At 35.0% G+C, this 17,474-nt stretch overlaps 12 protein-coding genes across 12 annotated transcripts; 6 read left to right on the top strand and 6 right to left on the bottom strand.

Moving 5' to 3' along the window:
* Positions 1–128: 128 nt before the first annotated feature.
* On the top strand, positions 129–1,031 carry EIN_284790 (dual specificity tyrosine-phosphorylation-regulated kinase, putative; the record flags this gene model as incomplete). Its single annotated transcript, XM_004184191.1, has 1 exon — positions 129–1,031. One exon carries the CDS (start codon positions 129–131, stop codon positions 1,029–1,031), a length of 903 nt encoding a protein of 300 aa, XP_004184239.1.
* A 298-nt stretch (positions 1,032–1,329) lies between these two features.
* EIN_284780 (nuclear transport factor, putative) lies at positions 1,330–1,851 on the top strand (the record flags this gene model as incomplete). Its single annotated transcript, XM_004184190.1, has 2 exons — positions 1,330–1,654; positions 1,700–1,851. The coding sequence occupies 2 exons, from the start codon at positions 1,330–1,332 to the stop codon at positions 1,849–1,851; spliced, it is 477 nt and encodes a 158-aa protein (XP_004184238.1).
* A 100-nt stretch (positions 1,852–1,951) lies between these two features.
* On the bottom strand, positions 1,952–4,868 carry EIN_284770 (hypothetical protein; the record flags this gene model as incomplete). Its single annotated transcript, XM_004184189.1, has 4 exons — positions 1,952–2,873; positions 2,912–4,558; positions 4,638–4,776; positions 4,817–4,868. 4 exons carry the CDS (start codon positions 4,866–4,868, stop codon positions 1,952–1,954), a joined length of 2,760 nt encoding a protein of 919 aa, XP_004184237.1.
* A 204-nt stretch (positions 4,869–5,072) lies between these two features.
* On the top strand, positions 5,073–5,834 carry EIN_284760 (hypothetical protein; the record flags this gene model as incomplete). Its single annotated transcript, XM_004184188.1, has 1 exon — positions 5,073–5,834. The coding sequence occupies one exon, from the start codon at positions 5,073–5,075 to the stop codon at positions 5,832–5,834; it is 762 nt and encodes a 253-aa protein (XP_004184236.1).
* Positions 5,835–6,970: 1,136 nt separating this feature from the next.
* Positions 6,971–7,591, bottom strand: EIN_284750 (hypothetical protein; the record flags this gene model as incomplete). Its single annotated transcript, XM_004184187.1, has 1 exon — positions 6,971–7,591. One exon carries the CDS (start codon positions 7,589–7,591, stop codon positions 6,971–6,973), a length of 621 nt encoding a protein of 206 aa, XP_004184235.1.
* A 1,139-nt stretch (positions 7,592–8,730) lies between these two features.
* EIN_284740 (hypothetical protein) lies at positions 8,731–9,618 on the bottom strand (the record flags this gene model as incomplete). The annotated part of the gene is made up of 1 exon (XM_004184186.1): positions 8,731–9,618. One exon carries the CDS (start codon positions 9,616–9,618, stop codon positions 8,731–8,733), a length of 888 nt encoding a protein of 295 aa, XP_004184234.1.
* Positions 9,619–10,307: 689 nt separating this feature from the next.
* On the top strand, positions 10,308–10,931 carry EIN_284730 (hypothetical protein; the record flags this gene model as incomplete). The annotated part of the gene is made up of 1 exon (XM_004184185.1): positions 10,308–10,931. One exon carries the CDS (start codon positions 10,308–10,310, stop codon positions 10,929–10,931), a length of 624 nt encoding a protein of 207 aa, XP_004184233.1.
* Positions 10,932–10,972: 41 nt separating this feature from the next.
* EIN_284720 (hypothetical protein) lies at positions 10,973–11,623 on the bottom strand (the record flags this gene model as incomplete). Its single annotated transcript, XM_004184184.1, has 1 exon — positions 10,973–11,623. One exon carries the CDS (start codon positions 11,621–11,623, stop codon positions 10,973–10,975), a length of 651 nt encoding a protein of 216 aa, XP_004184232.1.
* A 121-nt stretch (positions 11,624–11,744) lies between these two features.
* Positions 11,745–12,956, top strand: EIN_284710 (RNA-binding protein, putative; the record flags this gene model as incomplete). The annotated part of the gene is made up of 3 exons (XM_004184183.1): positions 11,745–11,972; positions 12,059–12,190; positions 12,270–12,956. The coding sequence occupies 3 exons, from the start codon at positions 11,745–11,747 to the stop codon at positions 12,954–12,956; spliced, it is 1,047 nt and encodes a 348-aa protein (XP_004184231.1).
* Positions 12,957–13,355: 399 nt separating this feature from the next.
* On the top strand, positions 13,356–15,000 carry EIN_284700 (hypothetical protein; the record flags this gene model as incomplete). The annotated part of the gene is made up of 4 exons (XM_004184182.1): positions 13,356–13,892; positions 13,963–14,403; positions 14,460–14,814; positions 14,855–15,000. 4 exons carry the CDS (start codon positions 13,356–13,358, stop codon positions 14,998–15,000), a joined length of 1,479 nt encoding a protein of 492 aa, XP_004184230.1.
* Positions 15,001–15,141: 141 nt separating this feature from the next.
* Positions 15,142–16,194, bottom strand: EIN_284690 (signal peptide peptidase, putative; the record flags this gene model as incomplete). The annotated part of the gene is made up of 1 exon (XM_004184181.1): positions 15,142–16,194. The coding sequence occupies one exon, from the start codon at positions 16,192–16,194 to the stop codon at positions 15,142–15,144; it is 1,053 nt and encodes a 350-aa protein (XP_004184229.1).
* An 84-nt stretch (positions 16,195–16,278) lies between these two features.
* Positions 16,279–16,911, bottom strand: EIN_284680 (hypothetical protein; the record flags this gene model as incomplete). The annotated part of the gene is made up of 1 exon (XM_004184180.1): positions 16,279–16,911. The coding sequence occupies one exon, from the start codon at positions 16,909–16,911 to the stop codon at positions 16,279–16,281; it is 633 nt and encodes a 210-aa protein (XP_004184228.1).
* Positions 16,912–17,474: the final 563 nt, after the last annotated feature.

Here is a 17,474-nt window from a genome sequence, read left to right as displayed (position 1 = left end):
TCAAAATGTTATTGAATATTAGTATATAGTATTTTCTAATATAATATAATATATTATAATGCAAATAGTTAATAGTAAAGATATTAATAAAATTAATTATTAAATAATTACATGAGAAAAACTGTGAAATGAAAAAGGGAGACGTTATAAGGAAAAGGTACAGTGCACTGGGAGAAATGATTCAAGGAACACACAGTGCAAACTATATAGCTATTGATATGGTTTCTTGCTGCAGTGTTATGCTTAAAACTGATATTCCAGAAGAAGAACTTGAAAATTGGGCGGATGCCAAAAAAAAGCTTGCGACATGTAAAAACAATTTGAATAACATTTTTGATATAATGGACATCTTTGTTTTTGAGAGCAAAAGTTATATAGTGACGGAGTATCTTGACGTCACTTTATTAGAGATCTTGAACCAAAGGAAGCCATTTGACATTTCTTTGTTGTACAATTCACTGACACAAACTTTACTCATTTTTGAAGGTATAGGAATCATACATACTGATATAAAACCAAGTAATATAATGTATTCCGTTCACCAAAACGTATTTAAAGTGATTGACTTTGGTTCAAGTACTACACATAACACGTCGGGTACTGAATACATCCAATCCCGATATTATAGGGCTCCTGAGGTCATTTTTGGGATAGCATCAAATATAGAAATAGATGTTTGGAGCGTTGGTTGCGTTTTGGCTGAATGCATTTTGGGAACACCTCTTTTCCCAGCAGAAAGTGACGAAGAGCACATCTTTCTGTTGTTCCATGTCATCGGCCAACCATCCTTGGAATTTTATAAGAAAATAACTAAAAACAAATTATTTCTTCAACAAGCAAATCAAAACATTTACTTGGCCGACTCAATCCTTGAAAAAATTGAAAAAGAAGACGATCTTCAGAATTTGGTTATTGACGAAATGGTCGAAGACTTCCCTCATTTTGGTGTGATAAAAAAGTTGTTAACTTTTGATTTTAATGAAAGAGCAACACCATCACAGCTGTTGGACATGCTCATCTCTTTTGAATAACTGACTTATTATATATAGTTTATTTATAGTTTATTTATAATTTTTTACTAGTACATTGTAAGTCTCATCACCACTCCAAAAAAAATAAGTCTATATTATTTTCGTTCACCCTAAAAATAAATATCATAGAAATATATATGAAAAGAATTATCGAAGTGAACGAATTCAAAAAATTGATAATACTCAAAAATTCAGAGGAAAAAGACTTGAACACCAAAAAAAGAGGGTTTTCCTCTTTTTTTGAAAAAAAGAAAAAAGAGAAAAGGAACTGCTATTTTCAATGAATCCAAACCAAATGATGACACCAATTGGCCAACCACAAATGATGGGGGCCAACATAATGCCACAAATGATCAATCAAAACGCAGTGAACCCAAATCAACAACAAGAAGAGGTCATTTTACAAACTGTCATCGCTTCACACGAGTTTGTCAGACTGTACTACGCCCTATTTCAAAGCAGAGTCGACGAATTGGTGAAAATGTACCACCCAAAGGCCGTGTGTAATTGGAACGGTAACTTTTTCAGTGGGCTTGAAGCAATTAAAGCACATTTGATCTCCCTCACGCCAGGGAAGTATACCATTGACACATATGACTCTCAACCTATTGGGGATGTATCTCGTTTGTTATAGTCAAGTTGCTTAATATAATATCTCTGATAAGTAGAAACGGGATCACTCATGTTTGTCGTGACTGGAAATGTGTGTTATAACGACAACGAGAATTCAAAACGAGAGTTTTACCACCAATTCATCCTTTCGAAGTCAAACGACAGCACGTGGTATATCATCTCTGAGAATTTCAGGCTACTCAGATAAATATTTGTGTTACCCATGATTCACTATTATTGTTAGGTTATTGCGCCTCAATTGGCACATCGTTTTCTACCGCACACAAACTATAAAAGACAGTTTACAATTATCTGAGGAGCTTCGAGTCATTTTCGATGATGACTCTGAGAACATTTATCACCATTGCACGCACATCGGCACCAACGTGAACGTAATCCTCACAATACTCAATGACCTCGTTGATCACTTTGTCGTTTAATCCAATAATTTTCATGTTCTTTGCGATGATGTGTAAAGTCGTGATCAACCCGTTTTCTTCTTTCTCCCTGAATTTGTCTTGTTGCTCCTTTGGCAGTGTCTTCCAAGTCTCTTCTAATTTGTTATTATACAACTCACCATAGATCGTTCTCTTGAATTGGACCATCCCTTGATTGAATGCTCGATACCATATCTTTTTGTTATTCCACACCTCCGCCATACCTAATTCATCAATAACAAATTTGTATGTCATCGAATCGACTTTGCAACAGTACTTCGTCGCTACGTCGATGATGCCTAATGGCGTTTCGATATCGTGATCGCTTCGACAGTACTCCACCAGTGTTTTCATTAACCCTACTACACTCTGGAAGGGAACTTCTTCTAAACATCCTTTACTCTTCATTTTCTCCCCACGCTCACTTAAAATCTTCAACAACAGGTGACGACCGGCTTGATTTGATACACAGTGGTACACCTTTGTCATGTCGCCCTCCTCGCCACGGATTAAGTCGTCAACATACCGCTCGAAGACGGCAACCCAGACGTGTTTCTCTTTTGCTTTCTCCCTTGGGTTTTTCAATTTGTCCAACTCGTTGACATAAGTCTTGTCCCTCTGCATTTGCTTCGTCAACCGAATACTACTTTCGCCTTCTCGGAGCTTCTTCAAGTCTTTCCAATCAATAGAAAATGCGCCGATGTCTCTGTATTCCTTAATGATGTTCGCGTTGGTTGGTGTGATGTTTATGATTTTCTTAGTCTTTGAGTAGAAGTTGATCAACTCCGCTGCACTCACATCAAAGATCTCCCCGTTATCCACTCGCGAAACACATTCTCGGCTCCTTCTTCTTGAATGAAACTCATGAACGTTCCGCTCTCACAGAAGTGTTTGATCAACGGCTCGCAGTCAAAGCTCTTCGTGAAAAAGAATGAAAACACGTCGAAGTCGTACACAACTTTATCTGCAACCCACACAAAATTGATATATTCGTCGTACCCCTCTAAAAGTCGTGTGAGAAATCTAAAGAACGCAATCCGGACTTTCATATTAAAGGCGCTTGTCGAGATCGAAAAATAGCGGTCATCATAAGGCTCGTTTCCAAGCTGGTCCATTTCGAAATACTTTTCTTTGTACGCGTTGTTCAACTCATTTTGTAATTCGACAGTCATCTCCACTGGAAATTCAAGTTGCTCTTTCGACACTTTAATGTCGATTGTCCCCAACTCCAAATCAACAACAACGTGCTCCTCCTCTCCAATCTGTTTCATCGCCTCTTCTCGGTACTTTAATGGCACTCCTGCTATAAATGTATCACTCCCAGATAACACATTCAAGTTTTTGTATGGAAGTATAGGAAAGACTTTTTGTGTTGGTGGAAATGGGAATAATAAGGAGACCATGTTATCAATGATAGTCGTTAAAAGGGTTTGACTCTGCGCGAAGACGATAATCTTGAGGTTTGTCATCAACAACAAAAAGATGGTTGTCACACCAGACACATTAAATATGGAAAACATCGGGTATATCGTTGTGTTAAAACTCGGCAGTGAATATTTCAAAGGGAGTCTGAGCTCGATGTTCAGATTCCCATATTTGTATTTCACATACCCGCCATATGCCAAGCTCTCCACATTCATCAATTCGTATATCCCTTTAACTATTTGCGCATTACTCAAGACAGTATTGCTCTTACCCCTCACTGCTGTTGGGCTTTTAGTGTTCTCGTCTGGAAAATCGATGATGTCCAGAGACTCTTCGCTACTGGGACAGTTCTCGTATATCACCAAAAGCATTCTCCTCATCACTTCATACAATGGATAAGGTGATACAAAGCCAATAGCGACAGGAAAAAAGACGGTCTGTCCTTCAACGACCTTTTTAGTGTCGGAGATCAAGAACGTGTAGTATTGATGTTCCACGGAGAAGTTAAAGAGAGGGACTAACGTCGGTTTTCGTGGGGTTTTTGAGACAACCAACCCATCTGGAAATATTTCGAGCCAAAACTCGTGAGGTAATTCGAGTGTTGGTGGGATCAAGACGGAATACGTTCCTTTTTGTCCAATAGAAAAATCTAATATGGGGGCGTCGATTTCTATTTTCACAAAGCCACTGATCGGGCCAAGCACTTTTTCTCTCTTCGACGGTGTTTCAGCCTTTTTCTCTGACCCCATGTAGTACTGTACCTCCGCTGTTGTAAGTGGATGATGTTTGAGAACGGCATGAACTGATGATAACATGTCCGTCCACCCCTTTTCAATTTCACTCTCTTCCGTCTTCCCTTTTTGACGCTTAAATTTGCATTGGATGGTGCCGATCTTTTCGTTGTTCATTAAAAGGTCGTACCATGATGTTGTCGAGATGTCATTGCCTAAACGAGATAGAATGATCTTTGCACTGCCCAATTCGATTTTGTTACCCAAATATCCATGTTTGTTTACACTCACTACGATCTCCTTTGTTTGTGGAGTGATCTCTCTAAGAGTCATTTCTATTGTTATAATATAATTATTAATATAATTTAATAATTTAATTTAATATTAATTTGTAAACAAACAAAATCATTGGAGGACCATTCCAAATCGGGTCGGTGGTTTTCTTGGCAGTTTCAGTGCGATACTTCACTTCACCAACTTTACATGATGCATAAGGGTCACAATCACCTTTATCTATTTTTGTGAGTTTGGCGGAAAGAACTGGAAATGAGTGATTTGGATTCATGCTGTCAAAACAAACTTTGTATCTCAAGATTGTACTTCTCTCCAAACACTTGGAGATTTTTGTCCATTTCTCTGTTTTTCAGTCTTTTTTTTCAAAGTTCTTTCACTCTTTGTTTGGTGTGTTTTTTTAGTTGGAAATGCTATATTATTATAGTTTTTGGATACTATTTAACTAATCAAAGAAAAAACACAAAAATTCTTTAAAACGAAAAAAATGAGCCAAAAAAAAAAGTTGACATAAAAATAAAAAAATCAAAACAGAACTCGAAAACATGAAAATTGTTTTTCTTTTGCTGGTGATTTTAAGTTTTGGCTGTGCCCAACAATACGAAATAATTCATAAAAAACGGGAGTTGACCGAAGGGCAGAGGATTGCGTTACGCAACCGAATGTTTGTAATAAATTATTATAAAAATTTGGCGAAACAGCAACAACAAAAACGAAAGATAATAAAATACGATGCTCCTTCATATGAACAAATAGCCGAACAACAACGCAAAGAATTGAGTGACGTGTACAATTCCATTTTAAAGAAAAAACTCCGTGAACGCGCAAAACAGGAGGTTTTGAGAGAACTGCAAGCAAAACGAAGGCGTGAAGAGGAAGACGTGTATGAAAAAATCAAGGAGGAAGAGCGCCAAAAACTCATGAAAGCGGAAACAAAACGATTGTTGCAAATTCGAGAAGCACAAAAACGTGTTGAAGAGGAACAAAAGAAGAAAGAGGAATACGCCAAACATTTGGAATTGCAGAGGAAGAAATCTTTTGAGATCGAAAAAAAGAAACTTCTTGCACTCCGGAAAAGGGAATACGAAAACGCAAAACTTACTGCTGAAAAACGACGAATTGCGGAACTCAAAGAAACTTTGGCACGACAAGAATTGGACAGAATTCAGTGGAGAAAGAAACTCGCAAAAATGAACAAAGAAAAATTGTTAAAACTAAAAAATGAAGCAAACGAAAAAAAGAAAACACAGAACGAACTCACCGAACAATTTAAAAAGTTCAACCAGATGCTTTCGACTGATTTGTAATTCACTTTTGTTATTTACTTTGTTATATTACTATTAATACTAATTATATAAGTATTATTTGATTATAAACTATTATTATAGTAAAAAAACTTTTTTTTATCAACTAACTACGCACATTAGGTTGGTTACCAAAAATTAAACAACAAAAAAAACTTGAAAGATACCAACTCAAATGATTTCTAAACATTTGAAATGGAAAGGGTGTTAATTCCAAATTACAAATAAAATTGAAAAACTATATTTTACAAGTTTTTGTTTCGATTTTATAAAAAATCAAAACAATCTCCAACAGTATCAAAAACCAATGGACAAAAAACTGACAAAAAGTTAATTAACTTGTTATAAATATAATTACAATTGATAATAAAAACGAGATTTTAAATAATAATGTGATCCATTTGATCATTTTTGTCAAGGTAATAACCACTTTCTGAAATAAATTTGACAAATCAGATTGTTTTGATTAATTCGAACAGAATGGATGTAAAAATAGTTACATATATCTGTGGTTTTGTTTGTCAATAAAAGTTCACAGGGAACAAGAAGATGTTTTGCGAATCGGTTTTTGGAACAAAAGGGTCTTTTTGTTGGTTGTTATTTTATTAAAACAATAATTGGAATGAAAAAATGGTATTAATAACATAATAATTTCAATATATTACAACAAATTGTCGATAATAATAATCTAGATGTTTCATTTTCTCAGTACTCACCAGTTTATATTTTAAAATAAAAACAAAATAATAAGAGGCCATTGTCAGAACTAGTACCTGTAACAAGACTTGTTCCTAATTTATATAATAAAGTGTACCATTTTTATTAATACAATTTCATAATTGTAATTCAAAAAACATAATTATTTTCAGCCAGTTATTTGTAAATAATATTACTGAATTATTTAAAAACAAGCAAAGAATTTCAAAATGGCGAATAGTTAACACCTAATTATAAATAACTTAAAACGATAGAGGGTAACATGGTTTCTTTTGTGCCCAATTTTAACAATTTTTAAAGTCATTACTAAACAACTTTAAAACTGATAACTATTCTATTGTTTCAAAAACTACTTTAAAAATTCATCTTTTTGTCAAAAATGTGCGTTGACAAACAACTCATAGAAAAGCTACATAACAAAATCAATTGAACAATACGGACATCAACTCCGTGTCACCTCGTTTAAGGGTGTATGAGTTCCCACTTTGCCCGAAAAACGTTTCGACGAGAGCTTTATTTGCGTCGGCTCCTATCTTTAGAATTTTGTCCTTTGGGATGACTATCCCATCAAAAGAGACTTCGATGATTGTTAGCTTCTTCACGTTATTTGTGAACGACGTCGCATACTTAAAACTGAAGCCGAGAAATTCAGCAGTTTTTTGAAGAAGATGGAGACACTCCCCGACTTTATTCACAACGTACCGCCTCTTTGCTGTTTTCACTTGTACACCGGCGTTCACATCGGACTGATACATCTCTGTTATTTTCTGCTTCAACAAATTTTTAATATCAATTGTGGTGTTTCCTTTTGATAGTTTTTCTATTTTCAGAAAGGGCATAGTAATCGTTTTGCGCGCACGAGTGACAGAAAAGGTCACATCATAATATTGGTTGATCAAAGCTATTAAAATGCACTGCTGAGCGACTTGGTAATTTCTATTCTTCCTGAAGTTCTCTTGGTTCTTCGTCTCGTTTTTTGTGTCGACTTTGGTGTCTGTGGATTTCTTCAGGTCCGGATTTGTGTGGTTTGAGGAGTCTGACATTTGAATATTGAGTTTGAACTTGGTAACAATTGAATATGTAGAGAACACACCCAATATTAATTTGACAACTTGTGTGGTTTTCGATTTTCTTTTTATTAATAGAATTTGTCTTAGTGTTTATTTGGCATATTCCGAAATTACATTAGGCTTTGACTTATACTAATTGCACCGTTCAAGTTAAAACATTCCACTTCTACGCTTATAATTTGATTTCCTATTTTTTTACTCAAATGAACAAAGAAATTGATTCAATGTCCAGTGTTATAGATATTCTTATTAACAGAAGTAAAAAGATATAATTAACTGGCATTATCGACTGTTTGGTATACCATTTTTAACTTCTGAAGTAAACAAATTTTCTTTTATCATGGTTTATGAACTCAGAAATAATTCTCTTGTCAAATATTTAATTAATGTTTTAATTATTAAATCAAACTAATTGTTTTGAATTGTTGTAAATACCAATTAGGTTTGTTTTGGTTTTTACCAAATCTCTTTTTTATTCAAATCCAATTGTTTAGTTTTTTTTAAATAAAAACAGAATGTTAATTAATTAATTAATTAATATTAATTAATATTAATGTTAAAAAAACAGAATTATTAAAATAATTTCATTTTTTTTTCATTATTGTTGTCTCTTTTGGATGTATTTTTATAATTATAATTCTTTTACATTTGATTTTTTTAAATCAAATGTAAAAGTGTTTTTTATGGTAGACAAACAAAGGCATCTGGAGAAAAAAGAAGACGAGAGTTTGACAATTTTCCATTATCTTTTCTCCACGTAAATTCCGTATTTTTTGAATTAACCAATTTGGTTACTGGTTGTTAATAAATATAGAATTAAAATTATCGTTAACAATTCAATGTAATATCCCGATGTTTCACATTTTACACTTCTTTTTTAAATTTTCATTTTATTATTTAAAACAAGATGTATATTGAATATTAGAAAAAAAAGAAAACCAACAAATTAATGTTATGTGTTGAATATTACACTTCATATCATGGTTTTGTTATGAAATACCTTGTTTTTAACATGATACTTTATATTCAATTTAAAAATAATAAAGTACATTTTATTGTATTTTCAAAAGTCACTTTTATATGTAGAATAATAAAGTTTAAGAAAAATTAAATTACCCATCTATCAAAGAGTTACAAAATACTTCTTGACACTTTTGGTCTTCAGGAAAAACATTGTCTGTTGTATACACCTTTGAGCTTGGCGTTGGCAACGGAAATTGCTTTTTGAAAGATGAGAGTTTCACAGCGTTCTTTTTGAACTCTTCGATTGGAGACAATTTTCTAAGTATTTTGTTGATTGCTATTTTTGTGTTTTTCTCATTCTTGATATAAGTAAGTTGTCTCAAACACAATTTAGACTTCTCTGTGTTGATTGGAGTCCCATTTATTATCGAGTAATAGTTGTCCAAATTTAAAATAAGTTCATAGATGTGTACCATATCTATAATGAAGTACTCAACAGCTTTTTGGAGATAGGTGTTCTCAACCTTTTTTTCAAAACACTCAGTAACAAAATAACTTATAGCTTCGTAGAGTACGAAGACGTCACCTTCAAGTTGTTCGATGACTTGTGATATTCTGAATTGTTTTGGAAGAGGTTCATCGTTTTTGACAGTGAAATATCCAGTCAAAAAAGAATAGTCTTTATGGAATTGAAGGATCTTTTGGAGAAGTACCGAATAAAGTTCTCCCCAATACGAAAGATGTGTCGTGTTTGGTTCAAACGTCAATTTAAGTGATCTGTCTAGTTGTATCTCAATATTTGTTACTCTTTCAAACACAAGTGAATTGTCTGTTTGAGAAAGAAGGTGGAACAACAGAAGAGCTTTAAACTGTCTTAATGTGTCTTTCTCTTTATCAACTTTAATTACTTTTTTGATAATAGCTTTAATATCGTTTGGTTTCGAGCACTTTTCAAAATAATTCAAAGTATCCTTTTCGTGAAGTTCTGTTGTTGCAAAATAGTATTCAAGCGCATAGTGTAGTTCGATAAAGTTCATTTTGATTGTTTAGTTCTACCAAAAAGTTTAAATAGTAATGAATTGACTTAATTTTTCAAAGAAAATCAAAGGAAAGTATTTTTCGTACAACACAAGAAAAATAAAAAAAACACATTGAAGATACTTTCCACAATCGTTCTACAAACCAATTGAATGTGACCTTTTCCTACAAATAACTGGGGTAGTATCAACACCAAAGTAATTCTATTTTTTTCTTTTTTATCGTATACTAATATAACAAATAAACTATATTTTCGTCATTTGTTAAAACAATTTTCCTCCATTTTTTGAAATGCCATAATTTATACCTTCTAACAAACATGATTCTCGTTTGTGGTCGCTTTATTACCAATTTGATTAAAATAATTACAGTTTTATCAGACAGACTTAAGTTTCACAATTGGATGTTTAAGTGTCTTCAAACATCTAAACAGCCATTTTGAACTCATTTAAAACTGCTGTTTAAAAAACCTCGAGTATCTCTAATTGTTATTGAATAAAAAACAAACTTTCGATGTGATACAGCTTCTTCGATGTCTCAAATGTTTCTATTTGAGAACCTCCAAATCCTTTAAAATGCTTGTTGTCTCCTTTTTTTTTCTATTCAAAAACATTTTAACAATGAAAAAACATTTCAATGGAACAAAACTCGAAATGGAACCAAAAAAACTGAGAAACACAGAAATTTCATGTCAATCGATGTCACTTACCGCTGCGAAAATTGTCACAAAAAATACAACCGAAATAAATCAATTCTCCTTTGTCCATTTTGTGGCTCCGATTTTGTCGTAGAGCAGCCACACGCCTTATTTAAACAACCCCCACTTTCCCAGGCTGAAATATACGGCCGCCAGAAAGGGATCCCCAACGATCCTTTTTATCCAGATCCAGATTTTGTCGACTTCCCAACACTTCCCCATTCATCTGGTCGTCCAGATTTCAACCCAAATCCAAATTTCACAGGTGGCGATTTCTTCCTTCCTTCACACGCCAGAAATCCACTCCAAATATACCCAAGAAATCCATACACTGGTAGTAGTCGTCCTCCAGAATTGGTGATGCGCGATCCCGGTAACTTCGGAGATTTAGACGCGCACTTCGCAGGAAGGGTCAACCCAGAGATTCCACCATATCTGCAAGAACGAAGAGATAACACCGACGGGTTGCGTGTACCACACAAAGAGTGCTGTGTGAATTGTGGGAAGATATTGAGCAACACAGACGACATTATTACACTTCCCTGTGGACATCAAGGCCACGCGAGTTGTCTGAAACGCGCGGATTGCCCAATATGCCTCAGTCTCTATAGCTAACTCTGCTCACTTCAATTGAATTGTTACTAAACTATTATTTATTATAAATTACTTGATAAACTCTCTTTAGTCTTTTGGTATATCGTGAAATCGCCGATATCGACCAAATTACAACAGGCATCCATCAAAGCGTTAAGATCTGATATCTTCTTTTCTTTCTTGAGACGACAGAGAGCAGTCTTTGGAGTCTCTTTGGGGAGAAGGGTATTATAGATGAGTGTGTAAAATGAGCGTTTGTTGGTGGAGATGGTGTCACAACGTTGCTCCTCTTTTTTGATGGTTTCAAGTTCCTTTTGTTTTGCTCTGAGAATTTTTTTGGAATCTTGTGGGTTCATTCTGTCAAGCTTGTCTACCCAATCATCTCGCTCATCATCACTTTTCCGTTGACTTTTAGTGTAATTTCCATCCACATCAAAATCACCTTCATCCCTCTCATTTTCTAGATTGAATGGATCCAAACCTTCTTCGTCTGCTTCAGAACTAATCTCCTCTTCGTTTTGGACCCTTTCTCTCTCAATTTTGTCGTTGTCAAGTGTAGGTTCCGCACCTTTTTCAAGATCGTAATCATCTTTTTCTAGTTCTTTGTGTTTAAAGTTGTCGTTGGGAAGATCGAATTTTCCAAATTTTTTGTCAAGCCGCTCCTTCCGATTTTGGTCGATCTCATTCTGTAATTCACTCAGATTTACACTCATTCAATATTATTTTGATTAGTTTTTTTTTAGCAAACATTAACCATTATGTATAGTAAATCAAAACTATATCAAAAAGGGAAAGGTTTAAAGAAAAAAAGAGAAAAAAATCTGAAAAAGAAAGATGAGTGAGAGGAAAAAAAGTGAACGAAGTCGAAGCCGTAGCCGATCGCGGAGTGAAAGTCGTGGTGCGACTAAAGACGAAAAAGAACGTCCGTCCCGAACTTTATTTGCTCATAATATTTCGTACAACGTCCCAGAAACAGAAATCAAAGAACTCTTCTCGAAGTATGGAGAACTAAAAAAAGTTTTTTCGAAAATTGATGATCGAGGTATTGCGTTTATCACATATGTTTGTTTTGTGTTCTATATTTTCAAGTTCTTATCATTTTGTTTATTATTATTATATTATTTTGTTATTTGGCATTAACAAAACAGTATGACATCAGAGCCGCAGAGAAAGCTCATAACGATCTTGATAATCTCAAATTGAACGGCAGAACGATCAAGGTTCATTATTCCCTCCCAAAAGGAAACGAAATTAATCAGCCTGAAGTCATTGAAAATCACGTTTGTCATTTACACAATCTCATACATCTCTTTACATTTAAGACGGAACGAAAGCATTGAAAGGGAAAATAATTTGTAGGCTAATTTGTATGTCATGTTTAAAAGTTGCACCGTTCGTCCATCACGCGGGGAGGCATTTGAGTTCTTTTCCCAGTTTGGAGAGGTCACTGAAGTCAGAGATTCGTCAGACCCAACCGTGAAATTTGTTGAGTACTACGACTCCCGACACTCTGCCCGAGCACTCAAAGAGTCAAAAGGAATGAGTTTCAAAGGTGGTGTGATTGAGATTAGATATGCATCGTTTTCGAAAAAAGATGTTGAAAGAATCGAACAGAGTCGTGAGCGCATTAAAGGTTTAAGAGACGATGGAAAGGATCGATCTAAAACGGACCGCGAAACGAGTTCACGTGAACGTGATAGTGTTCGCGAACGTGAGTCAAATGAACCAAAGCGACTTATAATTCCGCCCCACTTGTTACAAGGACCTGTGTTATATCAGGGGTATTCGTATTACACCCAACAACAGTATGAGTATAACCCAAGTCAAATACCGCAACAACCACAACAATACCCACCCTATCGTGATGACACAAATAAAAATAGTTTCGGATATCCACAAATCTCTCAACAACCAAATTCTAGTACACAGAGTTACAACTCGCCATACGGAGCGAACAGTTACCAGTACTACCAACCTGTCCAACAATTCCCAGGACCACAAGCACAAACCATGCCACCAACCCAAAAAGATAAAAGCCCCTATTGAGTGTTCGATTGAAAGTCGTTCGATGAGTGAAATTGAATTTTATATCGCTTGTTTTGAGTCTGTCACATTGAGGCTTTATTGTTTTTCGTTTGCTGTTGTGACTGAGAAAATGAATAGTTAAAATTAATTTTGTGTAACAAATATATAATTTGTCCTGAAAATTCGTAATATTTTCCATTATTTTAAGTCATTGAAGTTCTTTTTAGAAACACGTTGATATTTGTCTTTGTAGCTGTTTGTTCCAAAAGTGCATTTGTTTTTAGACAATTTAGTTTGTTGTCATAAGTGAATGAATTTCAGATGGTTTTAAATATTTTAAGAGAGAAAAAGACATTTTAGGGAACAAAGAATTGCTTCAAGCACGCTTTGAAACTCTGAAATATGTAATTGGAGCTGTTTATGAAGGCTGAGGGTTTTGTGGTTGACAACTTGGGGTGTTACGGGAAGTCTATTATACTGGTGTTGTGGGGTTTTTGGCTTCTAACTGGATTTGTGTTATCGATTGGTGAAGTTTTTCAAAAAGGGACGATTGTCGAGGAAATGGTGTTTGATCCGAATAACCAAACAAAACTGACCTATTTTGGAGCCTTTTCTATTAACAGGACGTATCAAGCCGTGATCAGTGGGAAGAACACATCTGAAATAGAAGAAATGATGAATTCGGGAAGAGAGGTGAGTGATGTTATTAATGGCATTCACCACAACATGTTTGGCGAGGTGAAAACGTTTTCCGATTATGAGACGGGACTGAGTGTGTATAACCAATTTCAAGCGACATCATTAAAGCCGTTTGTGAAAAAAGATGAGCGAGTTATTGGGATGAGAGATATTACGGTGAGCGGGATTGGGTATTTCTGGTGGGGAAGTAACACGTCCGAGAATTTTAAAAAGGCAACACCAACGAACTTGACGTATACAACCAAATGTTCGTTCCAAGTTTGTTCTAATTATATATAACTATAGTTATACCATATGATATTATGTAAAGAACTGCAATAACACCGAGGCTTGCGAGTGTGCGGAATTTGATTTTGTGTCGATTCAAAGTGTGAAACAAGAGTCTTATGTATTTTTATTTGGATTAGATCCCACGATGTATAGTTTCTTGATATTCCATTCGAAGAGAGGAAAGCCTGAATACTCCTTTTTTAAAATTACATTCTCTTTGGCACTTAGTGTAGTCTCTATTGTATTTCTTATTGTGTATCTTGGATTGTATTTACTTAAAGCATTGTTAACAAAAGCCGATAATATAGGGAAGAGTGTGTACTTAAATTACATCACTTTTGTCATGTTGATTGCACTTCCTGTTTTTAATAACCCGATAGTAGTGGGGAGGTACTTCTATAATGCAGATTGGATGATATATGTGAACGACTGGCTCTTTTCTGTGTTTGAAGTTGCATTAGTAGCGTATATCTACACACATATAAGTGTGACTCGATTGGTTTGTTCAATTCTTTGTTATTGAGTAGTAAGAAGCACATCACACATAACACTTAGAAAGTATTCGAAGAGAAATTTGATGTTATTTCGACTCTCACGTTTTGTGGTGGGATAGTAATGTATCTCACATTCTATTCCTTGTATTTTGTAATGTATTCATTACCGACAAATAATTCACCGTTTGCAGTTATAACAGACTCAATGTCGATTGGGCTGCTCTTTGAAGGGCTTTCCTCGTTCATCCTCTTTTTGTTGTATGGGTGGGTGTTTGTTTTGTTACTCTTTTTATATTCACAAGTCCATCCCCCATTATACAAAGAACGCGTTGTTTGGTTCAGTACATTCACGGCTATATTACTCGTAGTCGTCGTTCTTCATTTTCTCTTCTTTCAAGACGTCAACCCAAACACTCGTTTGTTCTTGAATTCTGTTGTTTTTCAATTCATATGTAGCAATGACAAAACTCTGCTTACAATTAATTAGTAATTTATACATATTCACTATCGCTTATATGTTCTTCCCATCCCCACGAAATAACACTGACGCTTATGGCGTTGATGTATATGTTGGAGAGTATATACCCTTTTCTTTAAACTAGATCCTATTTCTTTTCAATCTAGATTCAAATAGATTGAGAAAAATAGAATCTATAAACTATTATAAGTAGTTTCTTTATTATAAAAGGATAGTTTTATAAATAACTATGCAACAAAGCATATAAATTAGATTCTCCTTCTGTTCAATCGAGTTCGATGGAGTATATATTGTCCTTTGTATCCTCCGCCCTTTTCTTCTCATCTTCTCTTTTGTCTAGTTGCTCGACCATTTCCTCGGGGTCATGAAGAACAATTTCTTGATGCATTTGGTCACTTTGTGGATCATTACCACTTAGACTGTCTTGGAAAAGTTGTGTGTAATTGTCACTCAGATTCATTGAAAACGCCGTTTTAAGTGTTTTCGTGTAGAATCCATGACCGAAGAACCCCACAAACATTGAAGGGACCAAATAGAGGAGTGCGGGTTGACCGACTCTGAATTTCCACAACATTAAAATCGTTAGAAGAAGTCCGAAGATGTACCCGCCGAGTGTACAAAAGAAGTACTTTGTTTTGTAGAATCTATCGAGGCAATATGTGAAGTTAATTAGTATGCCTGGTAGCACTATATCTCCCAATCCTATCATGAAGTGTCCATCGCCAAATATAGAATGAAACTCCAACAACAGTGGCAGTTTGAGTGATGTCGCTGTTTTGGCCGTCTCGACCATCACGGACTTCCCATCGAACACTGGGACCAAGACAGAGCCAAACACCCAGAAGATGTCATAAAAGAACATGACTGTCAAGAGCACGACTGGGATATAAACCTTACTGACATACAGCAGTGATTGAATCGCTATGGCCACACCAATCCCCACCAAATTCGTCGTGAAGGTCGTGTGCACCATTATATACATCACTATCACAAATACAGCCAACACGCAAGTAATAAAGTATTTCAAGTTATCAGGAAGGGAGTTCAGTTTCTCCGTGAGTGGAGTGAAGATGAGGTAGAAGCATGTGAACCCCGTAAAAAAGACGGAGAAGTATAAAAAGTACTTTCCAATCTTCGGGAAGAAGAAGATCAGAACTAAGACAAGAGAACTGACTACGGGTATTATAATGATGTGTTTCCACGTCATTGAAGCTTCTTTCACTGAAGAAAATAACGACGCAAGGGTGTACTGTTTATATAAACACGACAAGTAGTGCACCACGATCACACACAATATGAGTTGAATGATTTCGTCCATTTCGTTTGTTATTTTTAGTTCATTTGTGGTATTTTTAATAAACGTAAAATGTTATTCAAAATGTTTTGTAAACCTCAAAGTGACTTACAGAGAAGCGACCTCCTCCTTGTAAAGGACATCAAACTCCTTCTTGAGTGCGATTTCATCTTCAATCAAATTTTGAAAGTTGCGGAGGTTGTCTGCATTTCTCGAGTGTTCGAAGGGGAGTTTGAGATATCCGCCACGTGCGTATTTCTCATGGAGGTGTTTAAGTGTTGCGTTGTAGTGATAAGTATAGTCGTCGACGGGGTTCTTCTTTAAAGTGAATTGAATTGTCCTTCTTAGAGTGTCGATGGGATCTATAACTCTATCAGCTTCAGCTACAACTTTTCCATAGATGGTACGTGGAGGTGTCTTTGAAGACGCTCGATGGTCTTCTATGGCTTCTTTCATAATAAGAAGTTGGTCCTCTGTGAACCAATCACGAAGCCTTTGGTCTTCCATTAAAATTTGTCCAGAAAGAATGTGGTGTGTATCGCGATCAATTCCAATACCCGTGTCGTGATATGCCGCAATGGTGTAACACATCTCTTCGTCTAAATGGTTGGACTCCGAAAGAGACAGTGACTCAGTGATGACGGAACGAACGTGCAACAAATTGTGAGCTTTGTCGAACTGCTTGTATCGTGGGATGATTTCTGTCTCGATGTACTTGACCAAAGAATCTCGACAAGGCATCAATAAGAAAGCAAGTGCTTATCTTCATGTTATATATATACGAAATATAACCTAATGGATATTTCGTATTATTGTTTATATAAAATAACGGAATGTAATTTTATCTGAATAAAATAAAAAGCCGATAAATCTCGTTTTGAACTATTTTTTAACAACGTTATCGTAATCAAATCAAAATAGTGTTAATTTTAATTCCGTTAAAAAAGTGTTTTGTCTAGAATAAAAGAAAACAGGAGTTAGTTTATCGGCGGAAAAAAATGTGAAAACAATAAAAAACTATAATATACTACATTTTATTTTAATCTTATTATTTGTTTATCCAATATAATTGTTTTTTTGAGAGGACAAATTATTCACGAATAATTTATTTTATTATATATTTATTATACATTCAGAATTAGAGTTAAATAATAATAAAGCTAAATATCAAACCAAATCATCAAACTGAGAACTTAATAAAATAAATAGAAGATATCTCATCACCAGACCAACACAAAAGAACGTTTTTCACTTAATAATGATTGGTGCTCCCTTTGCGAATTTATTGATTTGTGCGATTCTCT

Source organism: Entamoeba invadens (genome assembly GCF_000330505.1).
Source record: "Entamoeba invadens IP1 unplaced genomic scaffold scaff_1105074725665, whole genome shotgun sequence".
Taxonomy (NCBI): Eukaryota; Evosea; order Mastigamoebida; family Endamoebidae; genus Entamoeba; species Entamoeba invadens.
This window is presented reverse-complemented; position numbering and strand designations above follow the sequence as displayed.